An 18399-nucleotide genomic window follows, 5' to 3' on the forward strand; every position below is an offset into this window, starting at 1 on the left:
TTTTCCAATAAAGATTTTTTTAAAAAAACAGTGGAATGACCAAAACAGCACACAATGTCCAAATGAGATCTCACCAGGTATATTAAGTTGACCTGCAGTCAACTATCCCACTAAGAAAGTGTTGTTGCCAACCAACTTCATGCACACCTCTCCTCCCACTCCCTCTTTGAATCCCTCCAGTCCAATTTCCGCCCTGTCCACAGTACAGAGACTGCGCTTGTGAAAGTCTGTGACCAGGGCTCCTTCTGCCTCCTTGTCCTCCTGGACCTCTCCGGGCGTTCGACACAGTCGATCACGTCATCCTCCTCCCCCGCCTTTCCTCTGTCATCCACCTCAGTGGGACCGCACTCGCCTGGTTTGAGTCCTACCTCACAAACCGCCAGCAGTACATCTGCACAAATGGCTTCTCCTCCCGCTCTCACCCGGTCACCTGGGAGGTACCCCAAGGATCCATCCTTGGCCCCCACCTCTTTCTGATCTACATGCTACCTTTTGGGGATGTCATCCGCAGACATGGGGTACACTTCCACAAGTATGCAGACGACACCCAACTATATTTTTCCACCTCTCTTTGCGACCCCCTGTCAGACCTCAGGGGCTGGATGAGCGCAAATTTCCTTCAGCTGAATGTTGACAAGACAGAAGCCATACTCTTCAACGTCTAAAATCTCATGGCTCTCACCTCCTCCACCTGCCCGACCTCCCCCTAAAACTCTCCGAACCCGTACCCAACCTAGGCGTCAGGTTCGACACCCAATTATCCTTCCTCCCCCACATCCGGTCCCTCACCATCACTGCTTTCTTCCATCTCCGACGCATCACCCGTCTCCGGCAATATCTCACTCCAAAAGCCGCTCCAAAAGCCTGGTCCATGCCTTTGTCACTTCTCGGCTGGACTACTTTAACGCTCTCCTCGCCGGTCTCCCATCCACTACCATCCATAAAATCAAAATCATTCAAAACTCAGCCGCCCGCATTCTCACCTGCACCAAACTCCGCTCCCCGATCACCCCAGTCCTTGCCAGACTGCACTGGCTGCCTGTCCCAGAAGGATCGATTTCAAGATCCTCACCCTTGTCCCTCCACTCCTCTGCACACCCCTACCTCTCTGACTTCCTCTCTCCTCAAAACAGTACCGTTTGCCTTCGTTCTTCCGGGTCTGGCCTCCTCCTCGTCCCCCGAGTCCTCCGCTCCACCCTCTGCGGCCGTGCCTTCAGCCCACTATGCCCCGATGCTCTGGAACTGCCTTCCACATTCCCTTCGTCTCGCTCCCTCCCTTCCTATTTTCAGGTCTCTGCTGAAGACCTTTCTTTTCGACCGCGCCTTTGGTCACCTTCCTCCCCCTCCCCCTGGCTCGGCCCCGGGATCCATTACTGTGAAGCGCTCTGAGACGCCATCCGGTGTGGAGGGCGCTATATAAATCCAAGTTGTTGTTATCTTTCTGATTAGCTTTTCTGAAAATAGCCTCATTCAATAGAAACTTTCAGTGAATAATCAATAACATCTTTGCAAGTTGATACATATTCACCTTGTGAGCATACAATTGTAGCTGCATTCAAAACAAAGCTTTGAAAACATCAAGGACAAGGGCTAACTTGGGTCACTCTGACCTGATAGCCCGCTCTGGCCCGAGAGCCCGCTCTGGCCTGATAGCCCGCTCTGGCCCGAGAGCCCGCTCTGGCCCGAGAGCCCGCTCTGGCCCGAGAGCCCGCTCTGGCCCGATAGCTCGCTCTGACCTGATAGCCCGCTCTGGCCTGATAGCCCGCTCTGGCCTGATAGCCCGCTCTGGCCCGAGAGCCCGCTCTGGCCCGAGAGCCCGCTCTGGCCCGAGAGCCCGCTCTGGCCCGAGAGCCCGCTCTGGCCCGAGAGCCCGCTCTGGACCCGATGAGCCCGCTCTGGCCCGAGAGCCCGCTCTGGCCCGAAGCCCGCTCTGGCCCGAGAGCCCGCTCTGGCCCGAGAGCCCGCTCTGGCCCGAGAGCTCGCTCTGACCCGAGAGCTCGCTCTGGCCCAAGAGCCCGCTCTGGCCCGATAGCCCGCTCTGGCCCGATAGCCCGCTCTGGCCCGATAGCCCGCTCTGGCCCGATAGCCCGCTCTGGCCCGATAGCCCGCTCTGGCCCGATAGCTCGCTCTGGCCCGAGAGCCCGCTCTGGCCCGATAGCTCGCTCTGGCCCGAGAGCCCGCTCTGGCATTATAGCCCGCTCTGGCCCGATAGCCCGCTCTGGCCCGAGAGCCCGCTCTGGCCCGAGAGCCCGCTCTGGCCCGAGAGCCCGCTCTGGCCCGATAGCCCGCTCTGGCCCGATAGCTCGCTCTGGCCCGATAGCCCGCTCTGGCCCGATAGCCCGCTCTGGCATTGATAGCCGCTCTGGCCCGATAGCCCGCTCTGGCCTGATAGCCCGCTCTGGCCCGAGAGCCCGCTCTGGCCTGATAGCTCGCTCTGGCCCGAGAGCCCGCTCTGGCCCGATAGCTCGCTCTGGCCCGATAGCTCGCTCTGGCCCGACAGCCCGCTCTGGCCCGACAGCCCGCTCTGGCCCGACAGCTCGCTCTGGCCCGACAGCCCGCTCTGGCCTGATAGCATTCTCATTTGAGTTGGAATGTTCCAAACTCAAGTTGTACACCATGACTTGTTGAAGATGATGTGTTTCAGATGCGATGTTGAAGCAATCCTAATCTGCCTGTTTTTATTGAGGTTAATGATCCCATGTGATCTCACGTGGAAGTCGATCTATGATAAGTACTTTGATAGTGATAAACGTGACCACTGTCTGAAAAAGTATAATTTTTGTGGCCATTAAAACTAACCTCCTGAGGTTCCAAGATGCCATCTAATCCTTTAGAAACTATGTAACAAGGCATACATCTTTTCTGAAATCAGTTCAATTTTTTGAGGTCTAAAGTTGTGAAACCCTTTTAACGCCATCTGATTCATAAGAGAGACGGAACTTAATTTAATGCCTCAATCAAAAAAAACAATCATCTTGAAATAAACAACAACAAAATTACATGTATAGAGCGCCTTTCACGTCAGGTGGACGTCCCAAGGCGCTGGACAGTCAGGGTCAGGAGTTTTTCCCAGAGTCCTGGCTAACAATCCCCAATAAAGTCATTCACTTCACGGCTGTTTGTGTGCGACTTGACTGCAGAGTTCACTCACAGCACAGTATAGCTTGTGAAGCGCTTTGGATGCCCTCTGGATATGAAAGGCATTTTACCAAATGTAAGGATTATTATATTATTATGCATAATAAACAAAGAAAAAGAAAAAAGTCCCAATGAACAATGCTCAAACAGATATTGTGCATGCTCTCCACTGAGAATTTCAATGCTCTTCCTAACTTTGCAACAACTTCATATTTTGTTTTTGAATATTCATTCATTCATAAATCACCTGATAGAATTAATTTAACTGTGTTGTGGTACAGTTTATTTCACAGGTTAACAATTTCAAATGAAGTCATGACTTCAAGTTATAATTTGGTCAGTTATTTTAGTTTGTAATTGCGTTTCCTTGTGCTGGTTAGTGAACATCTTTACATCAACCGTGCAATGTGTGTCTATGTGGATAATGATCAGGAGTAAAAAACTTGAATTATATGAAATCATCGCAGATTATATGGAGTGATGATGTCTAGCTCAAAATAGTATAACAGTAAATTTAGGGAGCAAAACATTACACCTGATTGTGAGAAATCATCATTATACATAAGAAATAACTAATCTATAATACGAGGCGCTACTGGAATAACCAGAGAGGATAGATGGTCACGACCTGACAAGTCATGATGGTGTTAAAGTGAACAGAAAGAATAAGGTCAATTCAAATTAACAGGAAGATGTGGTGAACATGACAGTTTTGTGTGATCTCCTCGGGCAATTATAATATACCACACCACTTTGATCCACAATTTTTCAAACAAGTTGTCTTCCTGGACAAAAGATGGTTCAAAGTTTCTGTGATTGCAGGAACTCAAACTAATGGATAAATCATTACTCGCTTGGATTTTTAAAGGCCTTTCATCTCAAGGCTTTTTATTTAACTCAGTCCTTAAAACTTCAAAATTTAAAGGGAAAACTTAATGTAAAGATAAGTACTGGAAATGTACATTTATCTCTAATAATTTTCTGCTTTCAACACATAATTTTCTTCATTGTAATTGCGCAAATCCATTAGGACGATATAGGTCAAAGAGGGTCCAGTTTGCAATACTATGGTTCTGCGGGCCTCTTGGCTAACTGACTTATTTTCACTGAGTTTTAGCAAAGCCCTCAAAAGCGAAAAAAGGGCTTGAGGAAAGTTGTGAGCTCTATCTGGATATATTATAATTGCAGTATTCAGTACTGTGGAACACACAAAGCAGTAAGGCCTTGCTCTCATCCTGCTCATCAAAATGGATGTACATATGATTACTCCTTGAACCCTATAATTTTGATTTCAACATATATTCAATTATATTAAATGTTAAACCTATATTAAATAAAATTTATAAAGTTAATCCTATCAAGTTAAACCTATATTATTTTATATTAAATGTTAAGTCCTCCGAGACACTACCTCGTGTGAATGGCGTTATATAAATGCAAGTTGGTGTTCTTGTAAACCTTAATGGCTTTGTAATACTTCCCTGGCGAGTATTATACTGCTGCAGGCTACATTCTACAGGTGCAAGATTACATCTTTCATGTACCAATGTGATTTGCCCATTTGGTACGACACATACATTTGCAAGATAGTAGCCACAAGGGCAACAGATTGATTCCAAAAGTATAGCATAAAAGCAGAAAGAAATCTGTTACCCAGTTGTTCCACAAATACAGCAATTTGGTCTGAAAACTATTCTGTTTTATGTTACTCAGCTTTTACAGAAACAATTTTTTTAAATAATATTTATTATTGCGGTTGTATTCTTCACTGGGTCATTTATTGGTTCTAATGTCTCAAAAAAAAGGAAGCTTTCGAAAGAAATATGGATCTGTACCACAAATGAGATTGAGAATTAGGTTTTGAAATTGGATAAGATGCAATGATTTTCACTGGGCATCTTGCCAGTCTGCTGGCAGATTTGGGGTCTCAATAAAATATTTTATCTAACCAGCAGATAATTTTTTATAAAAGCACTATGCTAGCAGAAAGCTTCTCAACAGCAATTCAGCTGCTTACAGCAGTACAACCCAAAGTCTAAGTTGAGATGTAATCACGGAATCCACTTCCCAGTATTTATTAATGCACAATATTTAATTAAATTTCATTTCCATCATCACCAAGCTTATTCAGACTTTAAATATAATTTCCTCAGTTCTGAGGTTTCATTTGTGATAATTGCAACAGTACAAGTTTTGACTTCCAAAAGCCATAGAATTTGCAATATTCGGAAAATGGCTAATTGCAATTTCTAAAATCCTGAAAAATCCCGATTAAAAAAAAAGCCTGGAGAGTAGAATTTCCCACTATGAATATTATCAATCAGACCTCTTTTTCTGTTTTGCTTTCTCTTGGATTTTAAAATCTACAATTCATGCAAGTTTCCCACATTTGTTTTATGTCCCTGGCTCTCCAATGCGATGCTCTATCCCTGCAAGTTCCACATGTGAAGAGCTAAGCAATTAAAGTCCAAGGAAAAATGAATGATGTTAAAGAAAAGCAGGTAACGATAATGTCCACAAACTAATTAAAATGGTGACAATGGAATAAAGAGAACTCTCTCTTTTAAATAGCCATACTAAAAAAAGATACAGAATGGAGGGAATGAGAACAATGCTGATAGAAAATAAATTCACAAATGAAATTCTGCACTAAAGAACATTGAAAAAGCAAATTGAAAAAGCTCATTGAAAAAGCAAATAAAATGTAAGAATATAATATTAATATCATATTTTTAAAAAATAAATTAACCTTTTAGTTGTTGTTGCCTTCCAACCCTCCCTCTTCTTTCATAAACACACCAATTTGTATTGAAGTAAAACCATGTGCTGGTTGAGGCAGAGGATTCAAAGAAGATGCTTGCTTTCTTTCTACCAATGGAGCATGATGAGGATTTAAGAATGTAGGTTTACAACATGTTGTAAATAGTGATTACAAACTACTGCATGTGCACAGACTCGTGCTTTCTTGTGCTGATTTGATTTATTTTTACAATTCTTTCAGAACAATCATTTGATTCAATTTGTATTCATATTTGCTAATAGTTATAGGTGATAAAAAAAATCAGTTTTCTTTTAAGCAGCATGTGAATCCTTGTGAGTTTAAGATCAGTGAAGGTGCCCAATAGTACACAGTTTACTATAGTTGGGGAAATAAGAGTATACCGAAGCAGTTAAACAGAATTCAAATATACAAAATACAAGTTACTCCACAGCAGGACTCAAACAAATTAAGAAAGCAAAGGGACTTACTGAAATGAATTGTTTTGAGAGGTTGTTTAAGAGAGTATTAAATGCTGAAGGTCCTTCACCAAATTCACTTAACTATTGAAATGCTTCTTTTTCTGACTATGCAAAGGATAGCAGAGCCAACAATGTCTGTATATAGAATAGCATTAAACAGTATTTGCTGGTAGGCATATATTTTTTCTTTCCAATTATGACTGTAAAGGCATTATACATTTCATGAAATATACCAAACATTTTCAAATGTTTGCCAAATGATCAGTAATTGGGATATGAACATAGGAGTATGCAGGGCTGGAAAAGACCATTGCAAATCACCTGGTCAATCACAACTATATAAAACATATCTAATTGTACACAGCTCTCTCTCATACACCTTAATCGATTTATTTGCCAAATATCTTAATAAATCCCTCCTGATATTGCTAATAAAATCTGTCTACACCAACTCCCTGGATAGTCTAAACCACATTTTCACCATTAACTGTGTAAAGTAATTAAATCAGAATTGTTTGTTCACATCTCTTGTTTAAGTTTGAGTCGGTAAGGTCTAAAACACGATTGTTGTGAATCCTAGTGGGAAAATCTTTTTTCATGGAAATAAATCACAAGTGTCACACCAATTTGTAACAATACTTGCATTTGATTTTGTGCTTTTTCACGTCTTCAAGACGTCTCAAAGCACTTCACAGAATTTACTGTAAAGTGAATTGCCTGTATATTTGGTGGTCGAAAGCGGCAGGCAATTGTGCACAGCAGTGTCCCACAAACAATCGTTATTATTATTTTTTTTGAAGGGATTATTACACCCGGAAAAGCGATCCGCTAATCAACTAACAACCGGGTTCCTACCTATTGCTTGGTAAATAGAAGCTTGTGGTGGTGATCCCTGACTGTCCAGTGCCTTGGAATGTCCTCCTGATGTGAAAGGCTCTATACAAATGTAAACTGTTATTGTTGTAAGGAAACTTGCCCAACGTTTCATCCTGCCCGGGAATGGAACCCAGGTCCACTCGCTTGCGAGGCGAGTGCTCTAACCACTAAACTACAGGACCCAGATGGTAACGCCACAGGGAAAATAGACCATATTGGAGGCAGTTCCCACAAAGTGGCAAATAAATTGTCATACTTTAATCTGATTTGAAATGGCCAAATAATAAATTCTATTTTTGACTCTGCGAAATAGGAAATTGCAATTATATAGCACATTTATGCAGGTACATGTCAGATCAGCCAACCAGCCTCATTGGTATGGTGGGAAGGTCATTCTGGGGGGAGAGACTGTTCACATTCAGCCCTGTTAATCTTGAGAGCCAAATCCCTAACAGGTAGGGTAGTCTTAGCTGAACAAGCAGCCGGAAGCTTGCCAGACTGCTTTCAATGGCAAACTATAGAGTTTTAGCTGGTTAAATTCCAGCAGCATCCCAAAACACAGTCTTAAGTTCCCAAACCTTGGCTATTGATGACCCGTTCCTAATACTCCCCAGAATTAGGTAAGCAGGATGCATTCCTCTGAGGAAAGAAGGTGAATTCTATTCCAAACACAAGAACCCTACGTCTAGTTTGGATATATGATGATGGGGTTTCACATACATGCCTGACCACAAAATATATTTTTCAAATTCTGAATCAGTAATAATGCTACAATTGATGTCATATTCAGATAGACAGTTATCTTCCTGTTTAGGTGAACACTAAAGATCCCAGGGTAATATTTGTAAAATGAAGGGGGTATCCACCTATGTGCTGCCTAAGAAACCTTCAGATAAACTGGTCATTTACATCATGGCTGTTTGTGGAACCTTGTTAATGTAAATTGCTGCTACGTTTGCCTACAATAGAAAATGAGTCACAACAACTGACTAATAAGCTGTGAAATGCTGCGATCATTCAATGTGTTTAGATGCCATTAAATCTAATTACAAGGAAGATTATTCGTTTTAAATAATCCAAGTGCAATACCACATGCATACACTCCCAAAACAAAACAGACTTGTAAAGGAATGTAAAGGAATATATATAAGTATGTATACAAGAATATAATAATAATAATAATAATAATCCTTGCATTTTATATAGAGCTTTTCAGGTCTTCTAGGAAACTTACCTAACATTTATATATTATATAAAACCTACAGAACCCAGCTTTTGGAGAAATATATGACACCTGTCAGCAGTGGTGACAAACCATACAGGACAGAAGTATGGGTGACAGGAGCACAGCTATAGCCTTGTAACCGAAGTGTGCTCAAACCATGTTCCTGTCACTGTCGCACATTCTTTTTTAAATCCATCAAATAAGCAAAATAGCAACCATGTCAGAAGCTTGGCTGTACCAAAGCATTTGTGAAAATCGAGGAGTATATTACTAACCAAGTGTTGCTATGGTAACAAAAAAAGACAAGACACCTAATTGCGCTTCTACTGTGAGAAAACAGATTATAAAAAAGCAAGAAATGATTAGCACTGCAATAGCAGGTAGTCTTAGAAGTACAGTCCAAACCTGTTAATAACGCAACTTGCTCTTGCACGGGTCAATTCATAAGAACAGGTAGGTTGTGCAGAATGCAGGAAATAATGCCCGAGTCACTTCCTATTCAATCACTGCACTACATTGTCACCGCTAATTAAATCATTAAAACTAAATTTACAGATGACCATCTGTGAAGGCTTAGTGACTTACCAACTGCTGAATTATATTCAAAGATTGATCACCTGAATCCTAAAGTCAAATGTTATCACCTTTGACCACTCCACCATATTAAAGCTGGAAAGATCACAAGGACTGCTGCTGACGCATGATTCTGATATTATTACAACAGTACAATAGCTGTGGTCCAACTAGGTGAACTGAAAATAAACAAAAGCGGAATCAGACAAAGTATCTTGAAATGTATATGTAGCTGGCTGACCGATCGAATCCAGAGGTGGTGATACAGGGAATTTCATCAGGCTGGGAGAATGTTACAAGTGGAGTTCCACAGGTCCCCTCTTTTATTTAAAATCTTCATGAATGACCTGGAGCAGATGACACAAACCTAATGAAGGTGGTAGACTGCGAAGATGAACAGGATAGGTTCATCCTGGAGGACTTGAACATAGAATCATAGAACTTTACAGCACAAAAGGAGGCCATTTGGACCATTGTGCCTGTGCCGGAACATACTTGGGAATTGAGCAGATTGATGGTAGATTAATTTGAATGTAGAGAAATGCAAAATGTTTCACATGGGGACAAAAAATCCAAGAAGTGACTATTATTTAAATGGAAAGAAAATAAGCTGTACGGAGAATGAAAAGGACCTAAGAACCTGATCGATAATAAATTGAAGCTATTGCAACAGTGCTCAGTAGCAGTGAGTTAGGCAAACCAGATGCTGGGCTGTATTAAAAGGGCAATATTGAGCTGAAATAGTGGGTAATCCTGCCACTTTATAAATCACTGGTGCAATCGCACTTGGAATACTGTGTGTAGTTCTGGTCACCGCAGTACAAAAAGGATATTGCAGCAATTGAGAGGATACAGCGTTGGGCAAACAAAACGATTGAGGGGATGGAGGGACTAGACTATGAGGAGCGATTAGGGAAATTGGGCATGTTCACACTGGAAAAGAGAAGATTGAGGGGTGATATGATTAGGGTTTTTAAGATTCTACAGGGACTTGATAATGTAGACCACGACAAACTGTTTTATCTTGTACTGAACAGTAGGACCAGAGGACACGGCCTGCGATTGAAGGGGGGTAAATTAAGAACAAATCTATGGAAACACTACTTCAGTGAGTGAGTAGTAAACGTATGGAACAAGCTCCTTAGTGAGATGGAAGCAGAAAGTGTTGATTCCTTCAAAAACTAATTAGGTGGATTACTGTTCGGAAATAATATCTCGGTATACCGTATTGTTAGAATTTTCTTAACAGTATATAGTTTGGGACACGACATGTCATGTGACCACCAGGATGGTGGAAGGAGAACTGGATGGACCTTAGGTCTTCTTCTGCCTAATAAATTCTTACGTTGTTATGAAAAATGACTGAATACATTTTTGTTTGTCCATAAAACATTCTTATTGTATAACTTATACCATTTTTTAAATGAGTATATATTTAAGAACAAAATTGGATTTTTAAAAAAATACAATACAAATTTACATTTATATAGTGACTTTCATGTCGGGAGGACATCCCAAGGTGCTGGACAATCCAGAATTTGCACGAGAGCTGGGGTGGAGGTTGAGGAGTGAGGGATGAGGCCCCTAAAATGGGCCAAAAGCACAGTCAACGAGGAAGATGTTAAGGCAGATCTTGGAGGAGGTGAGGGAAGGCCAGTCATAGGGACTCCACAATCCAGTTCCAGAGAGAGGCAAAGCCCAACTGACAATGGGGGATGTGAAGCTGATACAATGGGTTGAATGATCTTCTTTTCTGTAAATTTCTATGACTATGTAGAACCTTAGAAATCCACGGCAGGAGGAAGGCCACTCGGCTCACCGTGTCTATGAGGTAAATCTCCTCTGCATCCTCCTCTATCGCCTTGACATTTTTCCTAAAGTGGAGTGACCATTACTGGACACAAATATAAAACTAACAATTTATATAAGTTTAGCATTACCTCTTTGCTTTTAGATTCTAAAAGTCCTACCTCTTTGATGCCTCCTTCAGTCACCTTCCTCCTACCCCCACCCACAAGGCACTATACAAGGCAAGTTGTTGTGGAATAGATAATATGAGGACTATTGTTGTAATTCAATCTGTCATCTTGTGCACAATTAATAGTCAGTCACAAAATGAACACAAGTTTGGTAAAACTATAAGTGCATGCGGGATTTTAAACCAGTTAGTTTTCATAAATAATTCATTAGAGACCAAACCTTTAAAGCACTTCTTTACAAATTTAGGTTATGAGAGCTTTTTTTATATAAATACAAGCTTAAAATGTATAACAAATCTATGGTGTCATGAATACTAATTTAGAATCATGATAACCTGTCGTTCTCTTTTGGGGTATTGGAGAGATTGTGGATTTCCACATTTTTATCTGTACTATAACGGACAGTTTCTAGGATCTTTGAATAACTAACGTTGACCTTAAATTTAAAACTAGCCTTGGAGGGTTCTCATAAATAAAGATAAAAATGAACTGGCATCAATTGGCATGGTAACTATCCCTTTGCTAGGGAATAAACATTGAAATTAAACTGACATATGAGATGGATTTATTTTTTAATAGTGTATTATAATGCTGCTTATTACTTCACTACTATATATAGACTATGTTGTCAGTATAGTCCAATCTTTTATATGGTTAATCTTCATATCTGCTCTATCTAAAAGCAAGTAACATTTGGTCACAACTACATCCTATCAAAATGAAGTACCATATGATCAATGTTAAACATTAAAAACATTTGAACTATGTATGACCTGTCATTGTTTCGCAAGGCCCAGTAAACATTATATAACAGTATAAATGGGAACAAATTTGACTAAATATAAATGACAATCTCATTAAAACCAGTGAACATTTATCATCTATTATCCAAACACATTAGTAAATACAGCTGAAGAAAGTTTACAATATTAAATTCTTCTCAACCTCAAGTTTCTTTCCCTATCTCTCCTTTCCTCAGGCAGTGAGTGACTCAAGCTTCGTATGGTTCTGTTGGCAGCAGCAGTTCTTCAGTACCTTCTCAAGAAGCTATTTTTTATGTGTGAGTCTAGAAAGCAAAGTACTTTTCTAGTTTACCACTAGCATACTGATAATCATTTAATTCTATACAAACTAAAATGTTTGCACTGAACCAATATTTTTCCAGAATTTCATATAAACCTCATGCTTAAGTAGAATCGTTGACAAGATGCTTAGGATTCTGGCACCAAACTTTTGAAATGATTTTGTCCAGTTTCTCTGTTAAACAGGGAAAAGTGCCAACCAGACACGTTATGCCCTGCAATCCAAATCAGAAATGACTGGATGTGAGAAGCAAACAAACCCATTGATTATTAGCTACTCTGAATGGGCTTTACTTAATACAGAACGCAAAGTACTTCAATTCGATTGTTTGTTTATCATTGTGACCTGTTGTTACCATGCATTGACAACCAACCTGACAAGGAGGAATTAATCCTCCTCCATGATGTATAAAACAGATTATCCTTCTTAATTACATCTAAATCTACAGTGTCCATGTGTGTGGCAGTTCAATAAGCAGGATCAATCTACTTTTCCAAAGTAATGTTTCTCCACAGAATCTGATTTTTAGCAGGTTGTTGTATTTCGATTTACTTCATTAGTACCTAATTATAGCCGTAACAAAGATAGAGATATGAGCATTAGGAGCAATCTCTGCAAAATACCTACCTGACTAAGTTTTCATTGTCTCCAGGCCCCTTACATGTAGCACATTCTGTTCTCGAATCTTCTGATTTTGGTCTTTTTGGAAATGAGGAAGAGGATGCCTGTCGACGTCTTCTGGCTCGAGGAGGAGTTGGTTCCTAGACATTCACGGCAAAATATTTTTTTTTCCCCAGAGGCCATTTATGCAATATGAAAATTGATTTGTTCAAATATATAAAAAAAGCAGAGTCCAAGTGAAATACAAACCTCATTTTTTTCTCCATCAGAACTGGTTCCACGCTTTCGTTTTTGGCCTCTACTTTTCTGAAAAACAAAACAGAATACGTCTTAAATCTGTACATTTTATACTGGTACATTTTGTACTAGTATATTTTCTCAGTCAATGCTTTAAGAGTGAAAAGCTGCACAGTTTCAGAATTAAATTCCACTGTCTGCAATCATCTGTTAATCACCAGGGTCTGTATAACTTTCTAAATCATGAATAAACCAATACAGTTTAGGAACTAACACACCGTAATCTGACCGAAAATTGATAATAGGGCTGTGAATCTTTCCCCTCCAAAAACACAAATTTTATTTCGCGCAATCATTTAATATAGCTCCTGACATTTGCAACACAGAAAAATGCAGCAGACAACTGATGTAGATTTATGCTGTGGTCTGCGTAAGACCTCCAGTTGACTGTATGATATACATAAACTCAAAATGTACTGAAACCCTAACTTCAACCAATGTTCGACTTTCACAGGCAGAGGGCTCTCTTGGATGGTTTCCTGCATCATAGATCTAAATAAAAAAGCAGCAAACAATTGAAGCATTCTCTTCCCCAGTAGTTAATTATAGTAAAAAAATCATTGAAAGCACCACTTGAGAATTTATCTGTTCTCAACAGTTGTTGTCAATTGTAAAACCTTTCGATTTCTGTTCTGTGTCTCTTCCTTAGACTGGAGACATCAGCCTCACTTTATTTTGTTACCAATACTGTACCTGAATGTATACTGAATGTTAGTTCTTTAAATAATGTTGAATTTCTTCAAGTATTTGTTGGCCTATTATAAAACACTGGTTAGGCCTCAGCGAGAGTACTGTGTTCAGTTCTGGGCACCACAATTTAGGAATGATGTCAAGCCATTGTAGAGGGTGCAAAGGAGATTTACCAGGATGGTACCATAAATGAGGGACTTTAGTTATCAGGAGAGGCTAGAGAAGCTAGGATTATTCTCCTTTGAGCAAGGAAGGTTAAGAGGAGACTTAATAAAGTTTTCAAAATTATGAGGGGGTTCGATAGGGTGAAAAAGGAGAAACCATTTCCACTGATGAGTGGGTTGGAAACTTGAGGACACTGATTTAAAATAGTTGTTAAAAGAAACTGAGGGGAGATGAGGAGGATTTTTTCACACAGCGATTTGTTTGAATCTGGAATGCATTACCTGAAAGGGTTGTGGAAGCCGATTCGATAACAACTTTTAAGAGAGAAGTAGGTCATTATTTGGGGAGCACAAGATTGCAGGGTTTTGGGGAGAACAGATTCAATTGGATAGCTCTTTTCAAAGGCCTCCTTCTGTGCTGTATAATTCTATGATTAGATGTAGGTTACTTTTAAAAGCTTTAAATACAGTGTTCAAAATATGATGGGCAAATTCCTTCCTGCCAATTTTAAGGAGAATCTTCTACACAACTTCAGATTTCAGATCGCCAACTTTAGTCAGACAATACAACACATTGTACAATATTGCAGAATGTACCAGAGTATTGTCTTAAATAGTAAACCCTGCTCAAAACAGCTATTAAGTGGCATGCGATATTTTATTGTATTGGCTATTTTAAAAAGAAGTTGGTTAAAAAGGTGAGGTATAAAATACATCTCTGCAGCATCCAGTATCAGTGTTTCATATTAGTAAGATATCTCAACCCAATCAGAATTATGAAATTATCTTAAAGCATCAGCCCACAAACCAGACCTTCATTTTACTATCACAAAGAATAAGGCACAGTTACAAAAAACTGATGAAAAACTAAAAAACAAAAATATGGAAAATGCAGATAAAGCACAGTAGGTCAAACACTAATCAGCCAGCTCAGCAATTCCAGTGGAGATGCTGACACTCACTACATTTAACCTGCAGATACAATTCTCATATCAATGCCATGCCAAATGTTCATGCAGTTCACAATGGAAGCACATGCACATAGAGAATCTGGTACTTAGAACTGGCATAACTGCAAAGTAAATACAACAACTGGAGGAGTGGCCCAACTGTCAGTACATCAACTTTTGTCCCTCGTCCTTGTCAATCTCCATTGGTTTCCAGTGCTTCATGTGATCAGTTTGAGATTCCTGACCTGTCCTTGAAATCTTTCTGTGGGCAAACCCTCACTCTGCCTACGCAATCGCTCCAGGCCTACATTCCTACCCTTACCCTCCACTCTTAATAAACATAGCCTCCTACTTGTTCCCCACTTCCTTTGCTCCATCACTGAATCCATCCACCAAACTGACCACTGCAGTCATTCAATAAGAGATAAGCCAGACAACTGTTAATTGGCGACACGTCCCTTTTTATAATTTGTGCCCCATTTTTCCAACAGGATGGAGCAAGTCGCAGCCAAAAACATTGCTGCACTTATTTATTACTTTATTTATTTTTGTGTGTGGGTGGGAAGTGAAACGACTTTTCTTTTGTTTCAAGGGTAAATATTTTTGGATGGGGTTTGTGCCGACACATGCCAGATGCTAAAGCAACTTTAGCTGGCACAATGTGAGGCCCATCTGACACATCTCACTTCTAGAAACTCACCAAAGAGCTGGTTTCAATTGTCGGCTTTTATGTTTTTTGATTTGCACCCTTTACAATGGCAAACAACAGCTAAACCATGTTGTCTATGTGTCCCAGTGAGGAAACTGATTTTATGTGTAAGGAATTGCGGTGAAATATGGCTAATTGTAGTTGGAAATGCCCTGAAGCCTATACATATTGTGTAAGTTAAAAGTACAGATATACTCCCATAAAAAAACAATATTTAACTGCAGCCAAATATATCTTGTTATATTAAATAGTTATTAATTCACAGCTATTCAGTGTAAGAATTGTAAACCTAATGACTTAGTTGAAAACCCAATCATCTATGTATTAAGTAAATACTGTATGTGAAAGCCTGCAACAAGAAAAAAACATAATCAAGCTCGCTGCTACAATTTACACAATCACTGACTTTACCTTGTTGAAATATCTCCCACAGTAAAGTTCTGTATAAATGTTTCCTGATCTACAATGATTTTATACAACCTGCCACTAGATAACACTATCTTATCTCCTCTCCCCAGACAACACTCCTCTCCCCAACCTGTCCTGGAGTCACCATGCCCTGACACTCTGGAACTCTCTGCTTTAATCCCTCTGCCTTTCCCTGCCCATCTTCAGATCGCACCTAAAGACCTTCCTCTTCGACCGTGTATACAGTCACCTCCCCTCTCTCCTTGCTTCGTCAAGCACCACTATTTTGAGCGTACTGAGATGTTGCCCCACATGAAGAGCTCTATATAAATGCAAGTTATTGTTGCTGTCCTGAATGAAGGACTTCACTTTCAACAAAGTAGCATCTCCTCAAGACTGCTTTGGAATAATAATCCTTCCATTTGATATGCAAGACTTATTACTAAAAAAGAAAATTTAGAAGGTACTGCGCTTCACGTAGATTAGCGAGATTGTGGAACTCTCCATCTGAAGCAATGGTTGAATCAGATAGCATAGATGCATTCAAGAGGAACCCAGACATTCACATGAGGGAGAGGGGACTGGAAGGGTATGAGAGGGTGAAGGAATGGGTGAAACACTTGTACAGAGTAAAAACATCGGCGTGGTGTTGTTGTTGTCTATTTCCGTGCTGGAGTGTTTGTTTGTAAACTCGAAATGTATTTGTTTACGAACTTGGCAGCCAACTGCGCACAGTAATGTCCCAGAAACAGCTGTGAAACAAATGATTTTTATTTGGGCTGGCCAGGATACTGTGAGAAACTCACTTCTCTTTTTGAAAAGTGCCATGAAATCTTTAGCATCCATCTGACAAGCAATTTAACACCTTAGCCGAAGGACAGCACTTCCGACCATGCAACACACTGCCTGTCTGTCAGACTATCAGCATCAATCATGTGAGCTCAAGTCCCGATATGGGGCTTGAACCCACAACCCTCTGAATTAAGAGGCGAGAGTGCTACAAGCTGAGCAAGGCTGACCCACAATATAACAATATAATTTACGATGATGATAATGACGACTTCCAGCCAAAAGTGCTGACTCTAGTTACTGTCTTTAATCTGTAACCAACTATAGGAAAAGGCAAGCTATTTTTATTTTCACTCCCTGGTAGTGGACCAATGTAACCCAACGCTGCATCATACAACTGCTTTACTGGTGAGGGGCAGGGTAAATAAAATATGCAACTGCTCCATTGAAATGTTTAAATGTGTTGGTTTAGAAAAGTGTTACTTCTTTAAATTATTGGTCACTTTATTGCTTCCTTTTTGTATGACTAATCAGCTGTATTGTTATGTTCTTATTGATCTAGATAAGTTCAGTTCTGTTGCCATATTGGAACTGGTATCTAGAAGTGCTCTACAGATATTGGGATTGGAATTATTCATTGTCTAGATTTGCAAATGGTGACTTCTACAGGTACTGAATGTGAGGGATGGATCAGTCTCCTCAATCCCAACCCATGAATGTATCTTTCATGGAAATTCAATCCATTATGTATCACAAATGAACAATCCATTAATCAAATATAGGGTGAGTCACTCTGACTTAGTCTAATAGGCTGTTAGAACTTATTACACTGACGTTGATCCCCCTTAAATAAAATGTGAGATTTTACTAGTTCATTCTCCTCAAAGGTGTTTCTAGATATGTTAACCCCAAGCATCTGGAACAAATAAACAAGTCGGGAAAGAATATTAAATTTGAGAACACTATCTCTACCAAGCAGAGAAAGGTAAAAAGGGAAGAAAAGACCAATTGGTCATGTCCTTTCAGATGTCTTTGAGAATAGGGGAGGGAAGAAAGAGAGAAAAGATAGAGGGGAACCTCAATGACCAAGGCAAGATGTAAGTGAGTAACAGGCAACTTTGTCAAGTAACTTTCAACAATTCAAATAAAGGAAAAAGTTACCATTAGTTACCATTGCTTAGGGAAGTTGCGAGAACATCAAAACAATCCATTTGGTAAGGCATCCCCCAATCTAATAGGCTTCAGCACAACTTTCAGACTTTAACGGTCCACTCTCTCAAAATCCTGCTCTACCTCAAGGGAGAGATCCAATTTGGTCTCATGACAGGATCACATTTTGTGAATCATATTGAAAGCCCCATTGGAGACTATCAAAAGACTGCCTCTCACAAATGAAAAGCGTCTGGTTTGTGTGATTCAACTTGGGAATTAAATTAGTCAAATAATTGGCTAGAATTTGAGATATAATGTAATAGTTTAATAGGTATTGGCTGTGAGATGACATACTACAGGTCATCTTTGTTCTTCTTCAGAATAAGAGAGATAGATGCATCTCTCCAGGAATTTGGTATGGAGCTCATTTCATTGATATGATGGATGACTTTTATGTCCATCCTTTAAGAAGCCAGTATTATTTTGGATAGAAGTTTGTAACAAG

General features: G+C 40.1%; 1 protein-coding gene across 3 annotated transcripts in view; it reads right to left on the reverse strand.

The window, feature by feature from the left end:
* Window positions 1-18399, reverse strand: part of phf14 (PHD finger protein 14) — a gene marked incomplete at its 5' end in the record, with an annotated part of 136229 nt that overhangs the window by 47927 nt on the left and 69903 nt on the right. For all 3 annotated transcript variants that reach the window (XM_007899722.2, XM_042346928.1, XM_042346927.1), the window contains 2 exon segments: window positions 12742-12875; window positions 12985-13041. In XM_007899722.2, the coding sequence (XP_007897913.2) occupies window positions 12742-12875; window positions 12985-13041 (191 nt within the window).

This window comes from Callorhinchus milii, unplaced genomic scaffold (genome assembly GCF_018977255.1).
Source record: "Callorhinchus milii isolate IMCB2004 unplaced genomic scaffold, IMCB_Cmil_1.0 Scaffold2, whole genome shotgun sequence".
In the NCBI taxonomy this organism is placed as follows: domain Eukaryota; kingdom Metazoa; phylum Chordata; class Chondrichthyes; order Chimaeriformes; family Callorhinchidae; genus Callorhinchus; species Callorhinchus milii.